Raw genomic sequence first — 20656 nt, 5'->3', positions numbered from 1 at the left:
TTTTTTCAGTTCACCATCCAATCAACTGTCAACATAAAAAGTTGAATGCCGCCCTACATATTTTTCTCACTATAATACTAGTTTCAGTAAGAATACATCATATAGAATTAAAATGGGTTGCAAATGACATTTCATGTTGACTTCAACAAAGATCAGAAGCTCGTGAATGCTGATAACACATGGATATCTTACATCAGGTGTGAAAGGGTGCTGAGGGATCCTTATAATTTACATTATTGCAGATAATGACTAAACAAATAATCTGAGAAATCACTTAAAGCGAGGTCAGCCTTGCTCTTGAAAATCATATTTCATTCAATAATGCTACATATATGGTGGAAAGAAGTGTTTGGTTAAATGACCACCATTAAAAAAAAAAAAAGTGATTCTTTCACGTTCGCAGCCTCTGACATCGATGGAAGCTAACAATCCTCAACATCGACTGGCAGCTACATTATCTGATCTGTATGACTCCGAAGAAATCAGCCAAAAATACTGAATATTCTCGAACCATCAGCTGCAGCAGATTAAATGTCCCAAAAGAAATGCATCTCAATATAAAAAATAAATACATCATAGTCCCAACCCCATGAGATGATTAAGACTGACTTAACACACACAGAATTGGGCATTTCCCTTTTCCTGAAGAGTTTCTCAGAGCTTCTTCAGTCAAATTCAACACACGCTCGGCCAACCAGCCCGACTCTATAGTTTGGATTAACAGAGATACACAAAACAAAACATTCTTTAAAACAAAATATACTACAATAACATTAATAATCTTTACAGAATGAATAAGATAAACTCTTCTTTCAGTATCAACACAGAAAAGCTTATAATGCACAATTCAGACCACACAGACACCCGTCGATCCGTCTAATTGACCCATCCATCCATTTATCACATGCGGAGGGTCAGAGGAGACGTTGTGGATGTTCTCAGGATGAGATACTCTGTTTGTGTAGCGAAACACTTGAGCTCTCTCAACTCTGAAGGTCTGTCAACATCCATCCCATCAAAAATTCTCCACTTTAAGTAGTTTAGTAGAAAAAAAGACTCCTTCCTTATTTAGTTTTCCCTTTGAAAGTTCTTAGCGCACTCGTCATCCGTAGCCTCACACTAGCTGAGTGTCCGTGCCTAGGAGGATCCATTGAAGCGGAACAGAATCCCAAAAATGGTTTTGGATAAAGCTCAATGAGAACTCTATGGTACTTTTAGAGCATTAAATATTCCAGCGATACACTTGACCCACTCAATGTCCACAATACAGTGTCAAATGGTTAAAGGTGCTCTGAAGTTTGGATCGTAATGGCAAAAAGCTTCTAAATATCTGATGATATTCCGCACACATTTACATTTATTCATTTAGCTGACGCTTTTATCCAAAGCGACTTACAATTGCTATATATGTCAGAGGTCGCACACCTCTGGAGCAACTAGGGGTTAAGTGTCTTGCTCAGGGACACATTGGTGTCATACAGTGGATTCGAACCCGGGTCTCTCATGCCACAGGCATGTGTCTTATCCACTGCGTCAACACCACCCCATAACACCCCAACACCACACACGGCACAGACATGGATAAACAGTGCAGAAGGAATGAATATGGATCTAATACTGCCGTAATGGTGTGGGGGACATAGCTAGATGGGACAGAGGGTGGGCTTGTGGTTTGTTCCTGAATGCAAACCCACTTTCTGGATAAGACCCAAACTTCAGAGTCCACGACAAAAGAATAAGCAAACCTTTGACCTCCTCAAAGCTGTGCAAAGTTTGATCAGTGGATTATATGGGTGGTTTGATTTCACTATTCGCTTTGGGTTTCACATCTGAAAGAGAATAAGAAGAGGAAAGAGATTACTCGTGTTAAAAATGCTGAGCAACACTTACTTGAAGTCTTTCATAAACAATTGTAACCGCAAGATAATGCATTAAAATACTCAAACTACCATTCAAAAGTTAAGGAGTGTTAACATTTTAAAATGTTTTTGAAAGTCTATTATGTTCACCAGGGTTGCATTTATTTGATTTTACAGCACAAACTGTGATTTTATTACAGTTTGATATTATTGCAATTTAAAATAACTGTTTTCAATTGTATTATATTAAAAGTTATTTATTCCTGTGATGGTAAAGCTGAATTTTCAGCAGTCATTACTCCATAGTGTCCTTCAGAAATCATTCTAATATACTGATTTGTTGCTCAAGAACTTCTTATTATTAACAATGTTTAAAAAAGGTGTGCTGCTTAATATTTTTGTGGATACTGTTAATTTTGTTATCATTTAAAAACCATAAGAAAGGGCGAGACATTCTCATTCTAAACAAACTTTGATTGTATCAAAAATCATAGAGATAAAAAGCAGAGAGATAACTTTAAACCCAGAGGTGGGTAGAGTACCCAAAAACTGTACTCAAGTAAAAGTACTTCTAGAAATATTTACTCAAGTAAAAGTAAAAGTACTAGTCTTGAATAGTTACTTGAGTAAGAGTAAAAGAGTATCGGATAAAAAATCTACTCAAGTAGTTAGTTACTAGTTACTTTGGGTCATATATACTGAGCCTATTTTTATTTAGATATATAGATAAAATGTATGTAATGTATGTGTGCGTGTATAAATGTATATATTTCATCAGCCTTTACTCCAATTTATGTAATTTATTATAAAACCCTGTCTGTTTACTTAAGTAACAGATATAGGTGTCATGCCATAACATATTTTAATACGACTGACTTTATATTAAATGTGAATTTAACATTGAAAGTTAATGTGATATAAATATTGCTACTAATCTTTCATTGTTCAGAAAGAGAGCAAATAACATTTACATTATTAAAGATAATTTTCACTGACAGTCTAGATTTCAATCACTCTCAGAAACTCCCATTAAAATCACTGAAACTGTTAACACTGTGAAATCAATATCTTAATTAAAGATTCGTACACACATCTGCACTTTGTTGTTCCTGCGAGAGAATTCGCCAGAAAGAGGTATTCAGTCAGGAGCGAGTGAAGGAAGCACCGGCATTTTAGCGATGACTCATCTGAACGCCTCTGATTGGCCAATGCTTTAATAAGCTCAAAAGAATCATGTGTGATTTGTTAAAATGCGCAGCGCTGTATAAACGCATATATCTCTGGCTAAGCGCCAGCAAGCAATCACAGATCTGAATTTAGCAGCTGATAATATGACTCGCTGAACGTACTTGCACCAGTGTGATTGTATTAAAATTAATAAAATCTTAATCGGCTATTTTTTGTCTTTTGGAAGCTGCATTCAACTTGACTCCCCTCTGTTATAAGCCACACACGTACAACAAACTAATGTCACAGTGGTATCGTGTACTGTAATCGAATGTAGCCCAAGTTATTACCTGTTAAACAGTAGACAGCACACGCGGTGTTCATCTAATAAGGATCTCCATCGCTAGCAAATAATAACCTTTGCAGATTTCAATTCAGTGCAGTTCCAGCCACGTTTTCAACGCTCTTTCTGTTCTGAAACGTTACAACTCAGCGCGTGCGGCAGGGAACTGAACGACTCATTCAAACTGATTCATGAACCAATTCACTCGTTTGCCAATTGGTTTGATCAAGCCTTTGAACAGAATTGACTCAAAAGAATGAATCATTCGCGAATGGGCATCGCTCATTGCCCAGAGAAAAGTAGACGGCGCGTTTGGAATAAACTGAAGCATTATAACATTTATTGCATTAAGATAAAGTAACGAGAGGAGCGTCGCCCATAGTAACGAAGTAAAAGTACAGATTTTCCCCCCAAAATTTACTCAAGTAAGAGTATAAAGTACCCATCTTTAAATATACTCCGAAAAGTATTCGTTACCCCAAAAAATTACTCAAGTAAATGTAACGAAGTAAATGTAACTCGTTACTACCCACCTCTGTTTAAACCTAACAAACACTTTTGATCACCTTAATGCATTCTTGCCGAATAAAAGTGTTAATTTATAATAATTCATTATATAATTTAAAAAGTCCCAAAGAACTGGCTTGGCATTCTCATTTTAAACATAATTTGACTGTATAAAAAAATTATTTATTTGGCTCTATAGAAAAAGTCAATCATTATTTAAATTCATTTTCGTAGAAAAGAAAGATCAAATTGTGAAAAATAATAAATAAATAAATTTTGATAACTTGGTTTGCACTAGCATAAGAGATAACCTTAAATCTAATGAACACAGACTAAAACTGATAAATTATTTTACTTCTCTGCCTTTTCTTTTCTTTTCTTTTCTTTTCGGGTCACTAATGGAGACTAATGGAGCACACTTTCTTGTGCAATAAACCAAATGAAGGACATGTCACTGTGTGTAAGGCTCTATTTTTAGTACAGTGAGCTACATTTGAATAAGTTGTATACTCTATGTGGGTGTATGTGTGTGTGTGTGTGTGTGTGTGTGTGTGTGTTTACCGGCAGCTGTGCTGGTTAAGTGTCTTCCCTCTCTTTGTACAGCTCATCTCCCTTAAACTGCACCTGCATTCACAAGAAGGAGGCTGTGATGTCATCCTGTGGGTGGGGCATGGTGGACACGCCTCTCTGACAGGTGAAGGAGGGGCGGAGCTAGGTGGTAGAGTGGGAGGTGGAGGGGGTGTAGTTGGCACGAGAGTCCTGTTGGCACGAGAAGACAGAAAATCAGCTGTTAAAGGAACATTAATTTATACCAAATATAAACATTTTGTTTTTATTTATTATGTGTTAAACTTGTAGTACTAATGTGCACCTTTAAGGGGTAAATACTGTACAAAGGTGAACATTTTGAAAACTTACCACTCCTCTGATGGCTTTTGTACCTTTTTTCTGAGCGTCCAATAAACATAAAATACAATTCTAAAGGGGGAAAATACGTAAATTATGATAAAATGTCTTTTTTGGGCGGAGGGGAGGGGGTTAAACTATTATTTGAGTTCAGTTTAACGTGGTGAAAACTGTGAAAAGGTCCTAAAGTTACAAGGAATTTTAAAATAGTAATAAAAGCCTCCAAGTAATTGAGTAACACAGTTCTGATTATAATACTGATTCTGACAAATCAAGCTCCAAGAGAATTATGTAAAACTGCTATAATGGACAAAGAGCATGTCGGTCCTTGCAATCATTAACTTTGCAAAACCAGACTCATTAGACTTGAAATTAAATTCAGTAGCAAGCACTAAAAGACCCATAATGCATTCTGATCATGCACAGCCCTGATCTTCTTTTAGGACGGCACCACAGATATACTCTGGATAGTGTCTGTGGCCGCCAGTTCTTTGATGACTCATTTGTGATATCTCTGGTGGGCTGGTGGGACTGTTTTTTCCCTCTCCCCCTTTTTTTTTTTTTACTAAACCAAAACTGGAGACAAGTGTATGGCTGAGAGTTAATTAAGAAAGAAAATCAATCTTTGTGTGGAAGTGGATTGAGAGGCTGATAGAGCCAGTGGAGGGGAGGCAGAGGAAAAGGGAGGGGCGTTCTGGCTCCCAAATGATCCTGATTTCACACTTGCCAATGACTCCATCCATGGAGGAGGAGATGATGGATAGCAGGGAGGGAAAAAAAGTCCAAAAGAAGCGGCTCCCACTTGCCCTCACCAAAAACCAATGACAAAGAAGGAAAAGTAGAAAATGAAGGAGAGGAACTTTTGAATTCTTTCCCTGACCAGAATTAATTAATTGTTGTCTGAGTAGAATTCAATGTTGCATGCATAAACGTGCAAATTTTGAAAAAAGAGTGATCTCGAAGAAAATATTGAGCTCTTGTTGACCAGAAACTCATCCATGAGATTCATGTACACTGTTGCTTCAAAATAGGTTTTTATCTTTAATAATATTGATGGTGGTAAATAAATGAAGGCAAAGCAAAGTTAAATTTTTTAAGCATCTTGCTAAACTGCTTCTATTTAATGTCCATCAAGAGTAATTTCTACAATGGCAAAAAGGTACCAAAATGTGCCATGGTATTCTTCTTTGAAGAAACTTAAAGTGGAAATTTAAATATTATGGTAAATGAAAATGTTAATAATTCCATACTGAGAACAAAATTCAGGAAACAAATATATATTCATCTGTATTTTTTCTTTTTTTCAAGTAAAAATATAAAAACAAGTTATTATTATTTATTCAAAAATAAGATTAATTTGAGAAGCAATATTGAGTACAATATCAATTATTTTTTTATGTTTTAGGCATAAACCTCATTACATTTTGTCACAAAGGTTAATTAACTTAATTCAGGATATATATTTTCTGAAAACATCCTAATATTGTTCACAGTTTTGCTTCTCGTGTACATTTATCTTGTTTTAAGAACATTCAGATGTTTTTACTGGAAATTAAGAAGAAAAAAACTGATTAGGACATATTTAATATGTTACATCACAGTATTTTTTTTAATTAAAAAATTATGAACTTACGGCTTTTTTCCTATGTGTTTTTTTCTTTTTCGTTCCCCCCTTTGTCGCTTTCTGCCTTTTCTTGTTTTCTGTGGTCCTTGCCTAAAAATTTTTTATAAATAAAGTACATCATCATGACTCAGTTCAGTTAAAATGTGTTTTCACAAACATTGTATGTCAACATAAAAAGTATTAAACTGCATTTACATTTTTATTTCAGAGATTTAATTCGGAGAGACTTGAGATGACTTTATCAAGTCTTAATTCTTGTGATCCTTTAGCCCTGGTCTCTCTGAGGCGCCTCAGGGACCAGTGGCCAAATGAAACAATAAAATGAATGTTCTGTTCCGTTTCCCAACAAAGGAGGGTTCTAGGTTCTGACTCCCATCCAACAGTGCAAGACGCACGCCAGCGGGACACACACACACACACACACACACACACACACACACACACACACACACACACACACACACACACACACACACACACACACACACACACACTCACTCACTCACTCATTCACACACATGCACCAAAGCAACTGATTGAGTCTTTCAGAATTCAGACATCTTTTTTGCAAATTACAAATGTAGTGTTTTATGGCCTCCACAGACTGTGATTATTACAAACCACACTGTGCCACATAGATCTATTATACTTGAGTACAATATGTATATATATATATTGTGCGATGATGACACATATCGAATTGTAAGATATGATGCAAGTTAGTATAGAAAAATAAAAATGTCATCAGCATGCACTAGTGGTAAACAAATAGAGCAAGATAAATCACACTTTGGCAATTATGTTTTTTTTAAAAAAGAAAAGAGGGGGTGGCAGGGGATGACAATAAATTCCTTTTGAAATCCCATATGGTATTCCTTTAAGTTCTTTTCGCCTCCATAACATGTCGCACTGATCAGAACGTCTTTTCATGTTGCACTTTTATTGGCTAGTCAGTAGATGTAGGTCGTAACAGCAAGGAATAGGGGAATTTCCTCACAAGGGGGAAAACTACTTTTCCATAGTTCTACTACTTTTTCTACTTTTAGCAAATTCATGCATTATGTCCCAGTTAAAATTACTTTATTCATTTAGCTGACGCTTTTATCCAAAGCGACTTACAATATGTCAGAGGTCGCACGCCTCTGAAGCAACTAGGGGTTAAGTGTCTTGCTAAGGGACACATTGGTGTCTCACAGTGGATTCGAACCCATGTCTCTCACACCAAAGGCATGTGTCTTATCCACTGCGCCAACACCACCCCAATTAATTAATTATCGCCTGCTCTCATCACTGTTCAAAACCACTATTGGTTTTAATTAGCAAATATTGATGTTAGGACACACACTTGAATGTGGCTCAATCTTGAAATGAAACTGACAAATATAGTGGTGTAAAAGTATATCATTAGTTGTTTAAACAAACCCGTAATACTAAATATAAAACTTCATCCCACACGGTTTGTGCAACAGACATAAATGACGCCTCAAATTGTTTGACTCACTTTTCAAAGCAATCAGATTTGTGTTTTTTGCCTAGAGGATCTTGAACAGGACTATGAAAGAGATATTTAGAAAAACCAGTAGCTGTTTTCTTTAACATTAGGGTCAGCGTAAACTAGTAGCATAGCAGAACAGAGTAAACCCCTTCTGCTTTTCACGCACAATTAACTCACCATGCAACCATCTCCATGGAGTTAATGTGTGTGCGTGTGTGTGTGTGTGTGTGTGTGCGTGTGTGTGTCTGCGTGCATGTTTGTGTGTGTGCAGTGGGGCAAAGGCAAGCACGGGCAAATGCTGTTCACACTGCTGGTGAACCTTCACATCTCTCTCTCTCTCCCACACACACACACACACACACACACACACCCAAATAAACAATTTACCTGGTTGGCTCTTCTGCATAAATATTTGCTTTTAGCCTGTAGGGAAAAGACAGACCATAAAAACAAAATGATAATACAATTGACAATTAATTATCATAACATTTTCATAGCATACACACAGGGATATTCAAGTACTGTTATTTTTGCTTATATTTCATCATTTTAAATAAACCCCTAGTGATTAGTATTAAACTTTGTCCATAATATAGTTTTTTTTTCAGTGAAAAAGTCATCTTGTCTGAATCAAGAGATAAACATTCACACATCAAGCATCGGTTTACAAGTGAAAACAGTCCAAGACCGTTCTAAACAAATATGTCAGGGGATTTTGATAAGAAAGGACAAGAGAGGATGGACGTTTTCACTAGAGGAAGTGTTATGGATTTGGCCAGAAGCAACAGTTTAAAGTTAAAAAGGATCTTTGATGGATCTGTTTCTTAGTGTTTCACTTCATAAGACGTTAACTGAAGGACTGGAGTTGTGTGGATTACTTGTGGATTATTGTGATTTTTTTTTATGAAAAAAAGAAGCCATTTTCTTATGTTTTTATTTTCAACAATTAAATAAAAATTAAACAACGCAATTATGTACACATACATCACACACATCATATCACTCATTCACTGCAAAGGATCCATTGCTTTGCAAGTGATGTATAATGCTAAATAAAATCCATCTGCATCTTGGCTGACCCTGAGGATAAGTACATTTTCATCAAATGTTAATTTTCGGGTGAACTACTCCTTTAAGATATGATTTGGACCAGTAATGGTAAACAGTAATGCTTAAGCAACCGCATAACAACCATACACAGCATTATTCGTATGTATTACTCTGCATACTTTCGCATGATATAATGTCAGAATTGTGTAAATGCTAGTAGTATTTAATTGTGCATATACATTTTTCATAAGATAATTGTCCTAGCATCTGAGAGTTTAAACATTATGAGTAACATAAATGTTTTATTGCATGATAACGTGAGCCTTAGTGGAATAATCAGACTGGATGCAGTTAATAATGTTGACTGGTTGCCTGGGTTAGCGTGGGTGTTTAAGTAACTCAGGGTTGGTCAACAGTGGTGAGTTTAGTTTGTATGGGGCAGATCAGTTTAACAAAGAGAGGACAGAGAGGCGAGCACATGTGAATGCTCTTACCGAACGCTCTGCTCCACCCCTGGCCTTAATCCGAACCCCACAACCTCTGAAAAAGCTTTTGAGGAGAACTTCACAATGACCCGATAAAGAGCTGATGTTGACAGCTTGGCTACACGCCAACAGAAGAGTGTTTCGAGGGTGACGACTTTCTAGTCCGTGGGGAGATGGGGTCATTCCCCATGTGACAAACAGGGTGGAAGTGCACTTGTGTGTGAGAGGGGTGATCTGAAAGTCAGATAGGCTTTGGATTGGTGTGTGTGTGTGGGTTGGTTGGGTTTATTTAGATATTCTTAGGGGATGAAATTCCCCCCACAAGTTGGCAAACTGTGACAAAACCTTCTTTCTGAGTGCGTTTTAAGGGTAAAATTGTTCATAAATATAGTAAATATTCCTGATAATAAATAAGGTCATGTAAACTGTGCTCATTTATCAAACAATGATTTTTGACAAGAAACAGTTCCGCTCCATGTTTCACTACAGTTCAAAGCTTGGGGTCAGTTAGATATTCTAAAATGTTTTTGAAAGAAGTATCTGCATTTATTTAATCAAAACAATTGATGATGATAATAATAATAATAATGTTATTATATTTAAAACATGTGTTTCTATGTGAATGTATTTTAAAATGTAATTTATTCCTGTGATGAAAACACACACATCATTACTCCAGTCTTGTCAGTTTCACATGATCCTTCATAAATCATAATAATATGATGATTTGCTGCTCATGCAACATTTTTATTGTTATCAATGTTGAAAACAGTTGTACTGCTTAATATCACTTAAAACATATATATTTAAAACTATTATATTTTCAGTGCATCAATTTTTTATAACAATAAAAAAGTCTTTCCTGTCTTTTTATTGACTCTTCAATGCATCAAGTTAATGCACCCTTGCTAAATAAAAGCATTATTTTATATATAATATATATATATATATATATATATATAAACCTTGTACTAACCCCAAGTAGTGTATAAAAACCTTGCATGTTTGTTTATGTTTTGATGTCAAAACCAGAGAAGAACCTAACTATTTCAAAGTTTTTTTCCTTTCAGGTTTTCAGGTTTTTATAATGATCTGTTTTAGTAGGAATCAGGACTTTGTTGTACATATCATTTATTTTATCATTCTACAAATGCAAAATTGTTTTTTTTTATTTTTTATTTAAGGTTTAGGTGCCGTTCACTCAGAACATGTTCTCGTGTTCCTTGCAGTTTTTACATTTCTGCTCAGATGCATTGGTCTTCGATGTTGCATCACAGTTTTTCAGTGTTTGGTACCACAAGCACAGCGATTTTGAGATGGTTTATTCAATTAAAAGCACTTCAACTTTTACCATTACATTTCAAAGTGCTACTTCAAAAAATTTTTAACCACCAGAGCTAGACATGTGTACTCCCCCATTAGGGTTTGATTTAGTCTGTAAGTCATAATAATTAGCTTTATATTAAAACAATATTGTTTTAAGTCTATGGTATGCTGACCTTATTGACATTGCTAGGTGTGTGTGTGTGAGCATGTATCTCACCTGCACTCACACTGGTTATGTTCAATAAAAGGCAGCTGCACAAGTTCATGCTTCATGTATGAGGTCCTCATGAGCTGTGGAGTTCAACAGAGCAGGAGTCAGCGTTAAAATGCACGCACGCATATACACACTCAGATGCACAGTCTGTTCTGCATAGTAATGACTCCATCTTTTATCCCTCAATCTCTCTTTACAATACGTGACCAGGATCCAACCTGATCCATTACACTAGAGACTCCATCTAGCCACATTGAATATGTATGACTAACTCATGCTGTTTGTCCTCTGTGTGTTTGTGTGTGTGTGTGTCTATTTCTGGATGTTTTATTCACCATTCTAAGCCAGGAGGTTTGAGATCTTGCATTATACGGGGTGTGTTTGTGTGTGGAAGTACTTTGCCTCTAACAATCTTTCATTATGGACGTATATATACAAGCTTGAGTGTTGAGTGGTGAGTGTTGCATATCACCACATTAAGCACGTGAATGTAAAATAGTACATGTATGTGTGAAAGGTTTCTATGAGTGTTTCTGTGGGGGATGAAGTGAAGAGCATTTTACTGTACATTAACCTTTCAAAAGTTTGGTGTCAAAAGTTTTTAACATTTATAATAAGATAAAATGTTTCTTGGGCAGCAAATCAGCATATTACATTGACATCTGCAGGATCAGCAAAGGCTGCAGGAAATTCAGTTTTACATCACAGGAATAAATTACACACACACACACATATTACTGTTTTTACTGTATTTTTGATCAAATAAATGCAGCCTTGGTGAACATAAAAGACTTTAAAAAATATTTTAAAAAAAAAATCTCACCAACCACAAACTTTTAAACAATCGTGTATGTAATGATATACAGAGGTCCCTAAAATGTATTTGGACAATTCAGCCACATTTAAGAATGTATTACTGCCATTGCATTAGACAACAAAATATCAAAACAAATAGCATTTATTTTAAAGACATACTGTATACAGTAGCTCAGGAATGTTTTTTTTTAAGCAAAACATTTCACAAAAATAACTTTGTTGGGTTATAAAGGGTAAAGTAATCGATATAATGTTCAAAATGAAGATAAAAAGACACTGGATGTAAAATCTGGATGTGTGTGTGTGTGTGTACCTCCATGACAAGTGTGTGTGTTTGAGACGGCACACACTCCAGCGCTTCATCGGAGCAGCAGCCTCCGCAGCGGCGCAGCGTTACACACGACGGCAGGAAGAGATGATGTGTCTCCCACGGAAACTCCCGCCAAACTTCCACCAGCGTCTCCCTGGGATGACAGCCGCTTCTTTGATACACATCTAACCACCTCACCACTGAGAGAGAGAATATATGAATTACACTGAATTACTCTTCACTCTTTATGGAAAGTTCCAGGTTCGACACAGAACCTGTGACATGCGGTTGTATAAGACTCTGTTGACATTAACACATTCTAGAAGGTTAATTAGACAACCTGCCTCATAATGATATGAAAACGACATAGATGTGTTCTCAACAGAATTCCCGTTGCTTGATTTTTCTCAAGATCTGTTTCTATCATGACACACCAGTCTCACGTTAACGTTTAATGTTCAAGTCTTGTGGCTTGTACTTTAAAAACAGTATGTATATATGTATATATATTGCTACATAAAATATGATTATTAAAGTGTAACATTATTATGTAGATTCTTACAGTGAAATTCCAATAAAATAAATAATCACTGAAATCAAGGTTAACACTCTACCTTTTAAAAGTCCCTAAGACAACAACAGTAATATTGTGCAATATTATTCTAATTTAAAATAATTTTATATTATAATATATTTTAAAATGTCAAAGCTGAATTTTGTCCTGTCTTGAATGCCACATTTCCTTCAGTAATAATTATAATATGCCGATTTGCTGCTCAAGAAACATTTCTTATTATTATCAATGTTAAAAACAGCAGTGCTGTTTAATATATTTGTGGAAGACATGATTTCTTTTCAGTGTTTTTTTTTTTAGATTTCTTTTATTTAATGCAGAAATCTTTTGTAAATATCTTTACTGTCACTTTTTGCTGTCACAATGTAATGAACCCTTGCTGAATTAAAATATTAATTTCTTTAAAAAGAAACTGTAGGTGTACTGTACTGTAGGGGGCCTTTATGGGTGCAATGCAATGACACAGTATCTGCCAAACAGGTGTTTTTTCCATGAGCACTGAGGACCCGAATGATTCATTTGATTATACTCTGTTTTATTACATATTATATAACCTCACTAAATTAGTAGTACACCTATGAGAATAAGACAACAAAAGAAAGCAAGGCTCACTACCTTCTCCAGATCTGTGGCTCTCTGTTGGCATCCAATGGCCTGACTAGAGGAAAGGAAACAGACAAAGTGTCAGATGCAACATACAGCAGAGTCAATAACAAAAGCGGTGCCATGAAGGGCTGATTCCAGTCAACATAATGTTGAAAACATTTACTTATAATATTTTTTTTTACTGTTTATTTGTGCAAGAGCAGCATAAAGGTGGATGTCAGAACAATTTACACAAACATGCCCCTCATATGGCGAGATCCACGCACTGGAACAAGGTCACTGTTGAGGGACAAAGCAGACTTTGCACTGCAGCGCAAACAACACACAAATGCACTGCTTCCTACAGTGTGGGTAGTTTTTCTAGGCCAGCACATTCAGTTAATACCCTCACAAAGAATCAATGGCATCAAATAAAGTTTTAATGCAATTAAATGCAATATTTATCAGAAAACAGGCAGATCATTGCACGCAGGCAGGCGTCCGCAGATTGCATGTTGCAATATGAGGGTTGAGTCGGTCAATTCCTCGTTTTCCTCCTCCCTTCGTGCCATTGTGAAATACAGCAGCCAGCTCAGAGCTGGCATGGCGACTGGCACACACACACACACACACACACACATTAACATTCACTTTCTCTTTCTGAAATGCACACACACTGACAATTACAGTTCTTCCAGGCTTTTTATTTTTGCAGCAGTTGGCTGGATTTGGCTGCATCATGGCTCTTTCTAAGAGTAGTTGAGTTTGAGCACCAATCATCAGCTCAGCTGCCTCATTCTCCCAAAGTTTCCCTCTACCTGCAGCCCATGGATCAGTCTGGCATCTATGAATGGACTCGAGCATTAAGAACTGAGGTTTTCAATCTGAACAGCAGGTATGAGGCACTGCTAACTGATCCGTGATCACATGAAAAAAATCTGGGATTTTTTTATTTTAAACCTGAAAATAAACAATGTTTTAGGATGTTCAAGCATTAAAACTATAGAAAAATTATGATGTAAAATGAAGAAAAATATTTACGATTCCGCACCTCACTGAAAAAATAAATAAATTGGTGTAGGATATTATTTCAAATAAAGTTCATTCAAAAATGGCTAGTAAATTTCACAAAGGATTACAAAGAAACAACAAGAAACACAATGAACATGAAACTCCCAAGCAGAAAGAATGAGATAGTATTTTCTAAAAGATTCTTTTGTAATCTGTTTAATTACTTCAAATTAAATGAATCGCAGACATATTTTTTTTTTTACTTTGTATTTCAATGCCACTAATCGAACATTATTAGGCTGATATTATAAAAAAAAAATAATAATAAAAGCAAAAGGTGCGGTTTCACTAGTGGTCTCAGATTTCTGGACTGCACTGCACTTTCTAGATTGCAAACAGAAAATTCTAGACACCACAGACTGCCGGTGTTACCAGGGTCGTGGTTTTCCCACACAATTGGTCTATTTTGAAAATGCAGCTGTGGAAAAGATTTTTTGGGATAGTTTTTACCACAGCTGCAAAATGTTTATCTGTAGACAAAGAATAATGAAAATAGCTTTTTTTTATTATGTACTATGTTTTGCTATCTTCACTTTAAGTGTATTGATCCTGTATTGAACCCAAGGACCGCAAGAGAAATTATGGGGGTCCTGTTTGATGTCATCTCACAAACTACAGATTACATGAGTTTCACCAACATCAGGAACTGGATTTTAAAGGGATAGTTCACCCAAAAATCTAAATTATGTCATTAATAACTCTCATGTCGTTCCAAACCCGTGAGACCTCCGTTTATCTTCAGAACGACTTTATTCAGCATTGTCTTCTCTTCCGTGTCTGTTGTGTGAGAGTTCAAAACAAAGCAGTTTGTCATATCCGGTTCGTGAATGAATCATTCGATGTAACCGGATCTTTTTGAACCAGTTCACCAAATCGAACTGAATCGTTTTAAACGGTTTGCGTCTGCAATACGCATTAATCCACAAATGACTTAAGCTGTTAACTTTTTCATGTGGCTGACACTCCCTCTGGCTCCCTGGCTCGGCTCGGTGTTCATCTTCAGTTCTCTCTTCACAGCAGTTCAGTCAGTGTACTGTTTGAGTAAATGAATTACTCCGGGATATTGGTTTGTTTGAACTCAGAGGGAGTGTCAGCCACATTAAAAAAGTTAACAGCTTAAGTCATTTGTGGATTAATGCGTATTGGAGACGGGAACCGTTTAAAAGGATTCAGTTCGATTTGGTGAACTGGTTCAAAAAGATCCGGTTACATCGAATGATTAGTTCGCGAACCGGATATCACAAACTGCTTTGTTTTGAACGCGCTCACAACAGACACGGAAGAGAAGACGATGCTGAATAAAGTCGTAGTTTTTGCTATTTTTGGAGCAAAATTTATTTTCAATGCTTCAAAACATTCTAACTGACCCTCTGATGTCACATGGACTACTTTGATTATGTTTTTCTTACCTTTCTGGACATGGACAGTAGACCGTACATACAGTTTCAATGGAGGGACTGAGAGCTCTCGGACTAAATCTAAAATATCTTAAACTGTGTTCCGAAGATAAACGGAGGTCTTACGGGTTTGTAACAACATGAGAGTGAGTTATTAATGACATAATTTTGATTTTTGGGTGAATTATCCCTTTAAGGCAGTTTAACTGAGTTTGGCATTAACTGCACAATGATGCTTGTATGAAGACAAAATAAGACTGACTGTGGAAAGAAGAGCGATTCAAAAAGAAAAGATCATAAAGTATTCATTGTGTACAAACTACAATGTGTTAAAAGAACTGGGGAAGTACAAAATATATTTTGTAAATTTACTAGCAATTTCTGAGTGAAAACTATTAAAAGTATATATATATATATATATATATATATATATATATATATATATTTTTTTTTTTTTTTTTTTTTTTTTTTTCAGTGTAGTTTTCATTCCTTTCGGCAGAGTTGTCAGCTTTGGGATGAAAATTTGTCTGGGACCTGGCAACCCTGATCACTGCCCACCTGGCAATAGCAAATTCAACATCACTGCACAAGTGACACAGAAAAACCTAAAGGTCAAAGGGTTAGACTTTTGAAAATCATGCCATACCTCAGCATAGATTTGAGGTGCACTTACAAATAGCAACATGCAATGAAATGCAATGCAACATTCGGGTTTACATTTCACATTCAGCATCATCGAATTAAATATACTAGAGTCAAACTGCAGGCTAAAATAAATAAACGAAGTTTCAGCTAAACACAACAGGAAAAACGATGAGTGGAGCTGCATCATTACGAAGACTTATGATATGCATCCATAAAGCAGAGCTCCGGTCACACGTACACCGACCCCGTACCCCTGCGCTTACGAATAACGGAGATGCGCGAATTCAGTACATTCTGCCATCCAGCCTTCAGATTCATCTCGCAACGCTATTGGTGCTAACAATAGGTGTCGTATACTGATGGCTGTATGTTGATAAAAGCTCGTAGTGAAGATAAAGATGAGGAAAGAAGTACGTCACTGTCTGTCCTTCTGAGACCCAAAAAAAAAATATATATATTACATTAATATTTATTAAAATATTTTTCAAATACCATATGTAATAAGATATTATTTAACACCCATTAGTACTATACGAGATATTAGCCTATAAAATCTTATATATAGGCTACTATTTTTATTAAATATATATTAAACATTTTAAACCAATTAAATTACACATATTTAATTAATATTTTTTAAAATCTTAAAAAATCTTCTAACGTTATATTATATTGTTATATTATTAATATTATTTTAATGCAGCACATTATAATAGAGGCCACACCCCCACGATGTGCTTTTGAACACCATCAGCTCGCTTTAATGTGTTCTCAGACAACACTAAACACAAAACACGTCCACTGTGATCACTAAATTGGTGGGTTTTATCACAGCATTACATCTTTAAAAGCAGCACCTTTTTCATACTGCCAAACGTCAATGACCGGCAGGTTATTTCAACACATAAAATGCTCAGAAGAGTGTGTAGTGCATTAACTCAACTCTACAAAATTAATTTTTACAAGCAATAGAGAGGAATCTACTATAAAAAAAGATACTTATCAAATCTGATGTGATAAAAGACAACAAGACCAGAGTAGTTTAATTAACTTTAAGCTTAAAGATTATAAAGAACACACACTTTAAAACAGCTAAATAAACAGTAAGAATTGTACCTGTACGAGCACTGTTATGCTGTGTCCAACTTTTTAAATAATACCAAAAATATTATTATAATTAAAAACATGTCCTTACCGATGTTTTGGCACATTGTGTTGGTGGTATCCTGGTCAATGAGACGAACTGAAACATTCCCAGAATAACTCGCAGCTTGGTCCCCATTGTTTGAGTTCACCAAGAAAAGTCAGAAATAGTTGTGTAAATAATATAGGTATATAGCAGGTCCAACGTCCAGTCCTTACAGTTGATAACTCTCTATGAATGATTATTCCACTTTCACATCCGAATCCAACATCTTTAATCCAAACAGTGACAATTTACTCAGTAGATTCTCAAAAAACAAGGCAATTGTCATCCCTTTCATGGTTTAATAAGGAAATAAAAAGACACAAATTAAATATCTTAAGTTTAGGTAAATGAAGAAAAAGACACAACATGGACTCCTTGAGTATAAAATCAGGCTTTTGAAATGCTTATGGTCGTGGTGTGTATTTATTACAAATAACTAGCCCTATAAGTACTACAATAAATCCCAATATGTTCTTTTACAGGAGAGTTTTCCATGCATTTTATTAATACCGGCTCCCTCGCAGCTAAATTCCCGGTGGCACTAGAGTGCGTCCTGATGGTCCAGATAAATATATCCGGTGACAAATAAATATATCCTCAAGAATCGATGTTAAGAGCCTCCTGAAGGTCTCTGCGTCTCCCATCCGGCATTTCAGACCCGCTTTCTGCGGCGCATCCCGTGCTTCTGTAGGTCACCAGTGAAATCATGCCCACCAAAACCCATCATGACGCTTTGCTTGCCAGACAGAAGATCATATAATTAAAATGTTCGACATATACATAACCTACATTGTCAACATGCGCAATGCAATGCACGTGCGCCTATATGAAATAAGAAAGAGAGAAATGCACCTTGATATGGTTAAGGTCGTTTCTTTTTTTGCCCTTCAGGACTCGCACGCTCCGCAACTCTCGGTGCGCGTCACCGTTGGGCTCGTGGAACTTTTCTTTTTTTCCCTCCTGACGCGCAGACTTTGCTTGTGCGCAACCCGGCACAGGTGTAATGCTCGCTCATCGCGAGGGGGACAGTTATTAACCGACTTCCCCCGTCTATTTTTCAGTGCTTTTCCCTGTCAGTGCGTTTTTAAGGAGACGTGCATTTTACAAAGGGTTTAGAGAGAGTGATAATTATAAAACGGCTAGTTTCGTTCTTGGATGTGGACTGGTTGACATACAGCAGCGATAAACAGTTAAAAGCGAAACCGCGCGGCTATTTCCTTAAGGAGATAAATCTCACCCGAGTAGATCTAACCTAATGGTTGACTTGAATAAAACCAGTTACCACTTGAATCACATTTCAAGATTAGGCTACCATAGAAAACATTTTTAGAGTGTAAAAACGAATATGACGCGAAACACCTGTTCACCTGGCGGCACCTATAGAGACTACTGTCAACCGGGACTATATTTTCCCGCGGAAGAATGGAACTTAAAGGGACAGTTCACCCCCTCAACTTTTACATAGAAGCACTGTAAAGAAAACCCGTTTTAAAACCATTTTCTAAAGCAATTAACACTTTGCTGTGCACCATGCTTAACAACAGCCAACTATAGTCAAAGATTACAAACTTTCGCTTGCTAATGCAAAAGAAATAAAAAAATACATTGTATATAAAAAAATTGTTTTAAATCCATTTTGTAAAGCAATCTAAGACTTTTCTGTGCATCAACAGCAATGATTCCTATTATAAACAACACATCCTTAGAAGTCACTACTATTTTACATCTTCAGATGTAAAATAAGTTGAAAAGCATCTGAACTGATTGATTTAACAAACTAACAAACCTGAACTCACTAGACTTTGCCTGCATGTGAAGACCCTCAACATCAGCCACAGGTATGTTTGGGTTATACCAAGCAAAAAATAAATAAAATTCATGTGGGCTTCAGGAATGCAGGCTGTTCTATCTCTCCTGGACTGCTAGCAGCATTAAAGCTGACAACCGCAAATAGCCCTTTCAGAGTATAACTCTCTAAAGGTCTTCTGGAAAACCCAGAGTGGTCAGGAGAGAAGGTCCAGTCATCACATATCCAAATAAACAAACTGGGCCAAGGTCACAAGATTTCACCATCAATACTGCTGAACTGTGGGCAGTGTTGTTAGTGAAGCAGTGAAGACTCTACAGACGGTGCCCTTGAAGTGTTTTAAAACTTAGAAATTGCTCTTAGACAGAAAAGCAGATTAAAAATCATCCCTGACTCATTCCTGAAAGCTGGTATCTCCAAGATCAGACCTGAGCATAGAGGAGCACCTGCATATGGGCCCATGCCATATCAGTAAACCACATCAGACTGAGTCCCAGGACGTGGAGTCACTGAACAGCCCAGATCGTCACCATCTGCACAGGCTTTGGTAATGTGAGGCTTCTCTAACATTCGTCTACTGTAGTAGATTCCAGAATGTCTGGAAAGAACATTGCAAATTGGGAATGACGTAGTAGAGATATTTGTTTACTAAGAGGAGTTAAAAAGCAGGGCATGTTATTACTGTAATATCATTTCACAAAATGTGTTTTTACTGTATTTTTGATCAAATAAATGCAGCCTTGGAAAGCATAAGAGACTTCTTTCAAAAACATTAAAAATAGTTGTAAGAAAAGTGGAGAAGCAAAAATCTACAGAAACACACACACATTCGTGCAGATGGAAACCTTTACATAACTGAGATCCATAAAATATTTCATTATTAATCACTTCAAACCCCAGTGACATTAGGGCTTGCATTAGAGTGATTTGACACTAAATCAATATTGGATTTATAAAGATGAAGGCTCTCTGCTAATTAAAATGAATGTCTTTTGAAGAATTTACATTAAATGTCAAACCCCCAAATTACTTTTCCATTCTTTAAATAATGCAATTATTTGTATATCTAAAAAGACTTCATTTTGGGATCTGTGCCTTGTGGCAGCAGAGGCATGCAAAGAGTTTGGATCCAGCACAAGAGACTTGTTTAATCTTGCTGTAAAATAACATGTAGGAAATGCATTTATTATGCAGCCTAGATCTGTAACGTGGGTGAAAGAAATTCAAGATAAGATTATTTGATGTTGCATTCAATATAGTTGGAAAATAACCAGCACCTGAAATAA

At 36.2% G+C, this 20656-nt stretch overlaps 1 protein-coding gene across 1 annotated transcript; it reads right to left on the bottom strand.

The window, feature by feature from the left end:
- Positions 1-1567: 1567 nt before the first annotated feature.
- Positions 1568-20630, bottom strand: LOC132113902 (vascular endothelial growth factor A-like). The gene is made up of 8 exons (XM_059521950.1): positions 17570-20630; positions 13292-13334; positions 12106-12302; positions 10980-11053; positions 8289-8324; positions 6416-6496; positions 4438-4635; positions 1568-1829 (listed from the first exon to the last, which is right to left on the bottom strand). Exons 1-8 carry the CDS (start codon positions 17654-17656, stop codon positions 1808-1810), a joined length of 738 nt encoding a protein of 245 aa, XP_059377933.1. The 5' UTR covers positions 17657-20630; the 3' UTR covers positions 1568-1807.
- Positions 20631-20656: the final 26 nt, after the last annotated feature.

This window comes from Carassius carassius, chromosome 33 (assembly GCF_963082965.1).
Source record: "Carassius carassius chromosome 33, fCarCar2.1, whole genome shotgun sequence".
NCBI lineage: Eukaryota > Metazoa > Chordata > Actinopteri > Cypriniformes > Cyprinidae > Carassius > Carassius carassius.
Note: the sequence above shows the minus strand (reverse complement) of the source record. Positions and strands in the feature narration are given on the sequence as shown.

Bases quoted from the DNA above. Each gene is read 5' to 3' on its own strand.
- LOC132113902 (XM_059521950.1), bottom strand. From the start codon at position 17,656: ATGGGGACCAAGCTGCGAGTTATTCTGGGAATGTTTCAGTTCGTCTCA. The intron at 8,325-10,979 runs GTGAGATACATG...TTTTCCCTACAG, and splicing joins CATAACCAGTGTGAGTGCAG to GCTAAAAGCAAATATTTATG. The intron at 6,497-8,288 runs GTAAATTGTTTA...AAAAATTTTTAG, and splicing joins TATGCAGAAGAGCCAACCAG to GCAAGGACCACAGAAAACAA.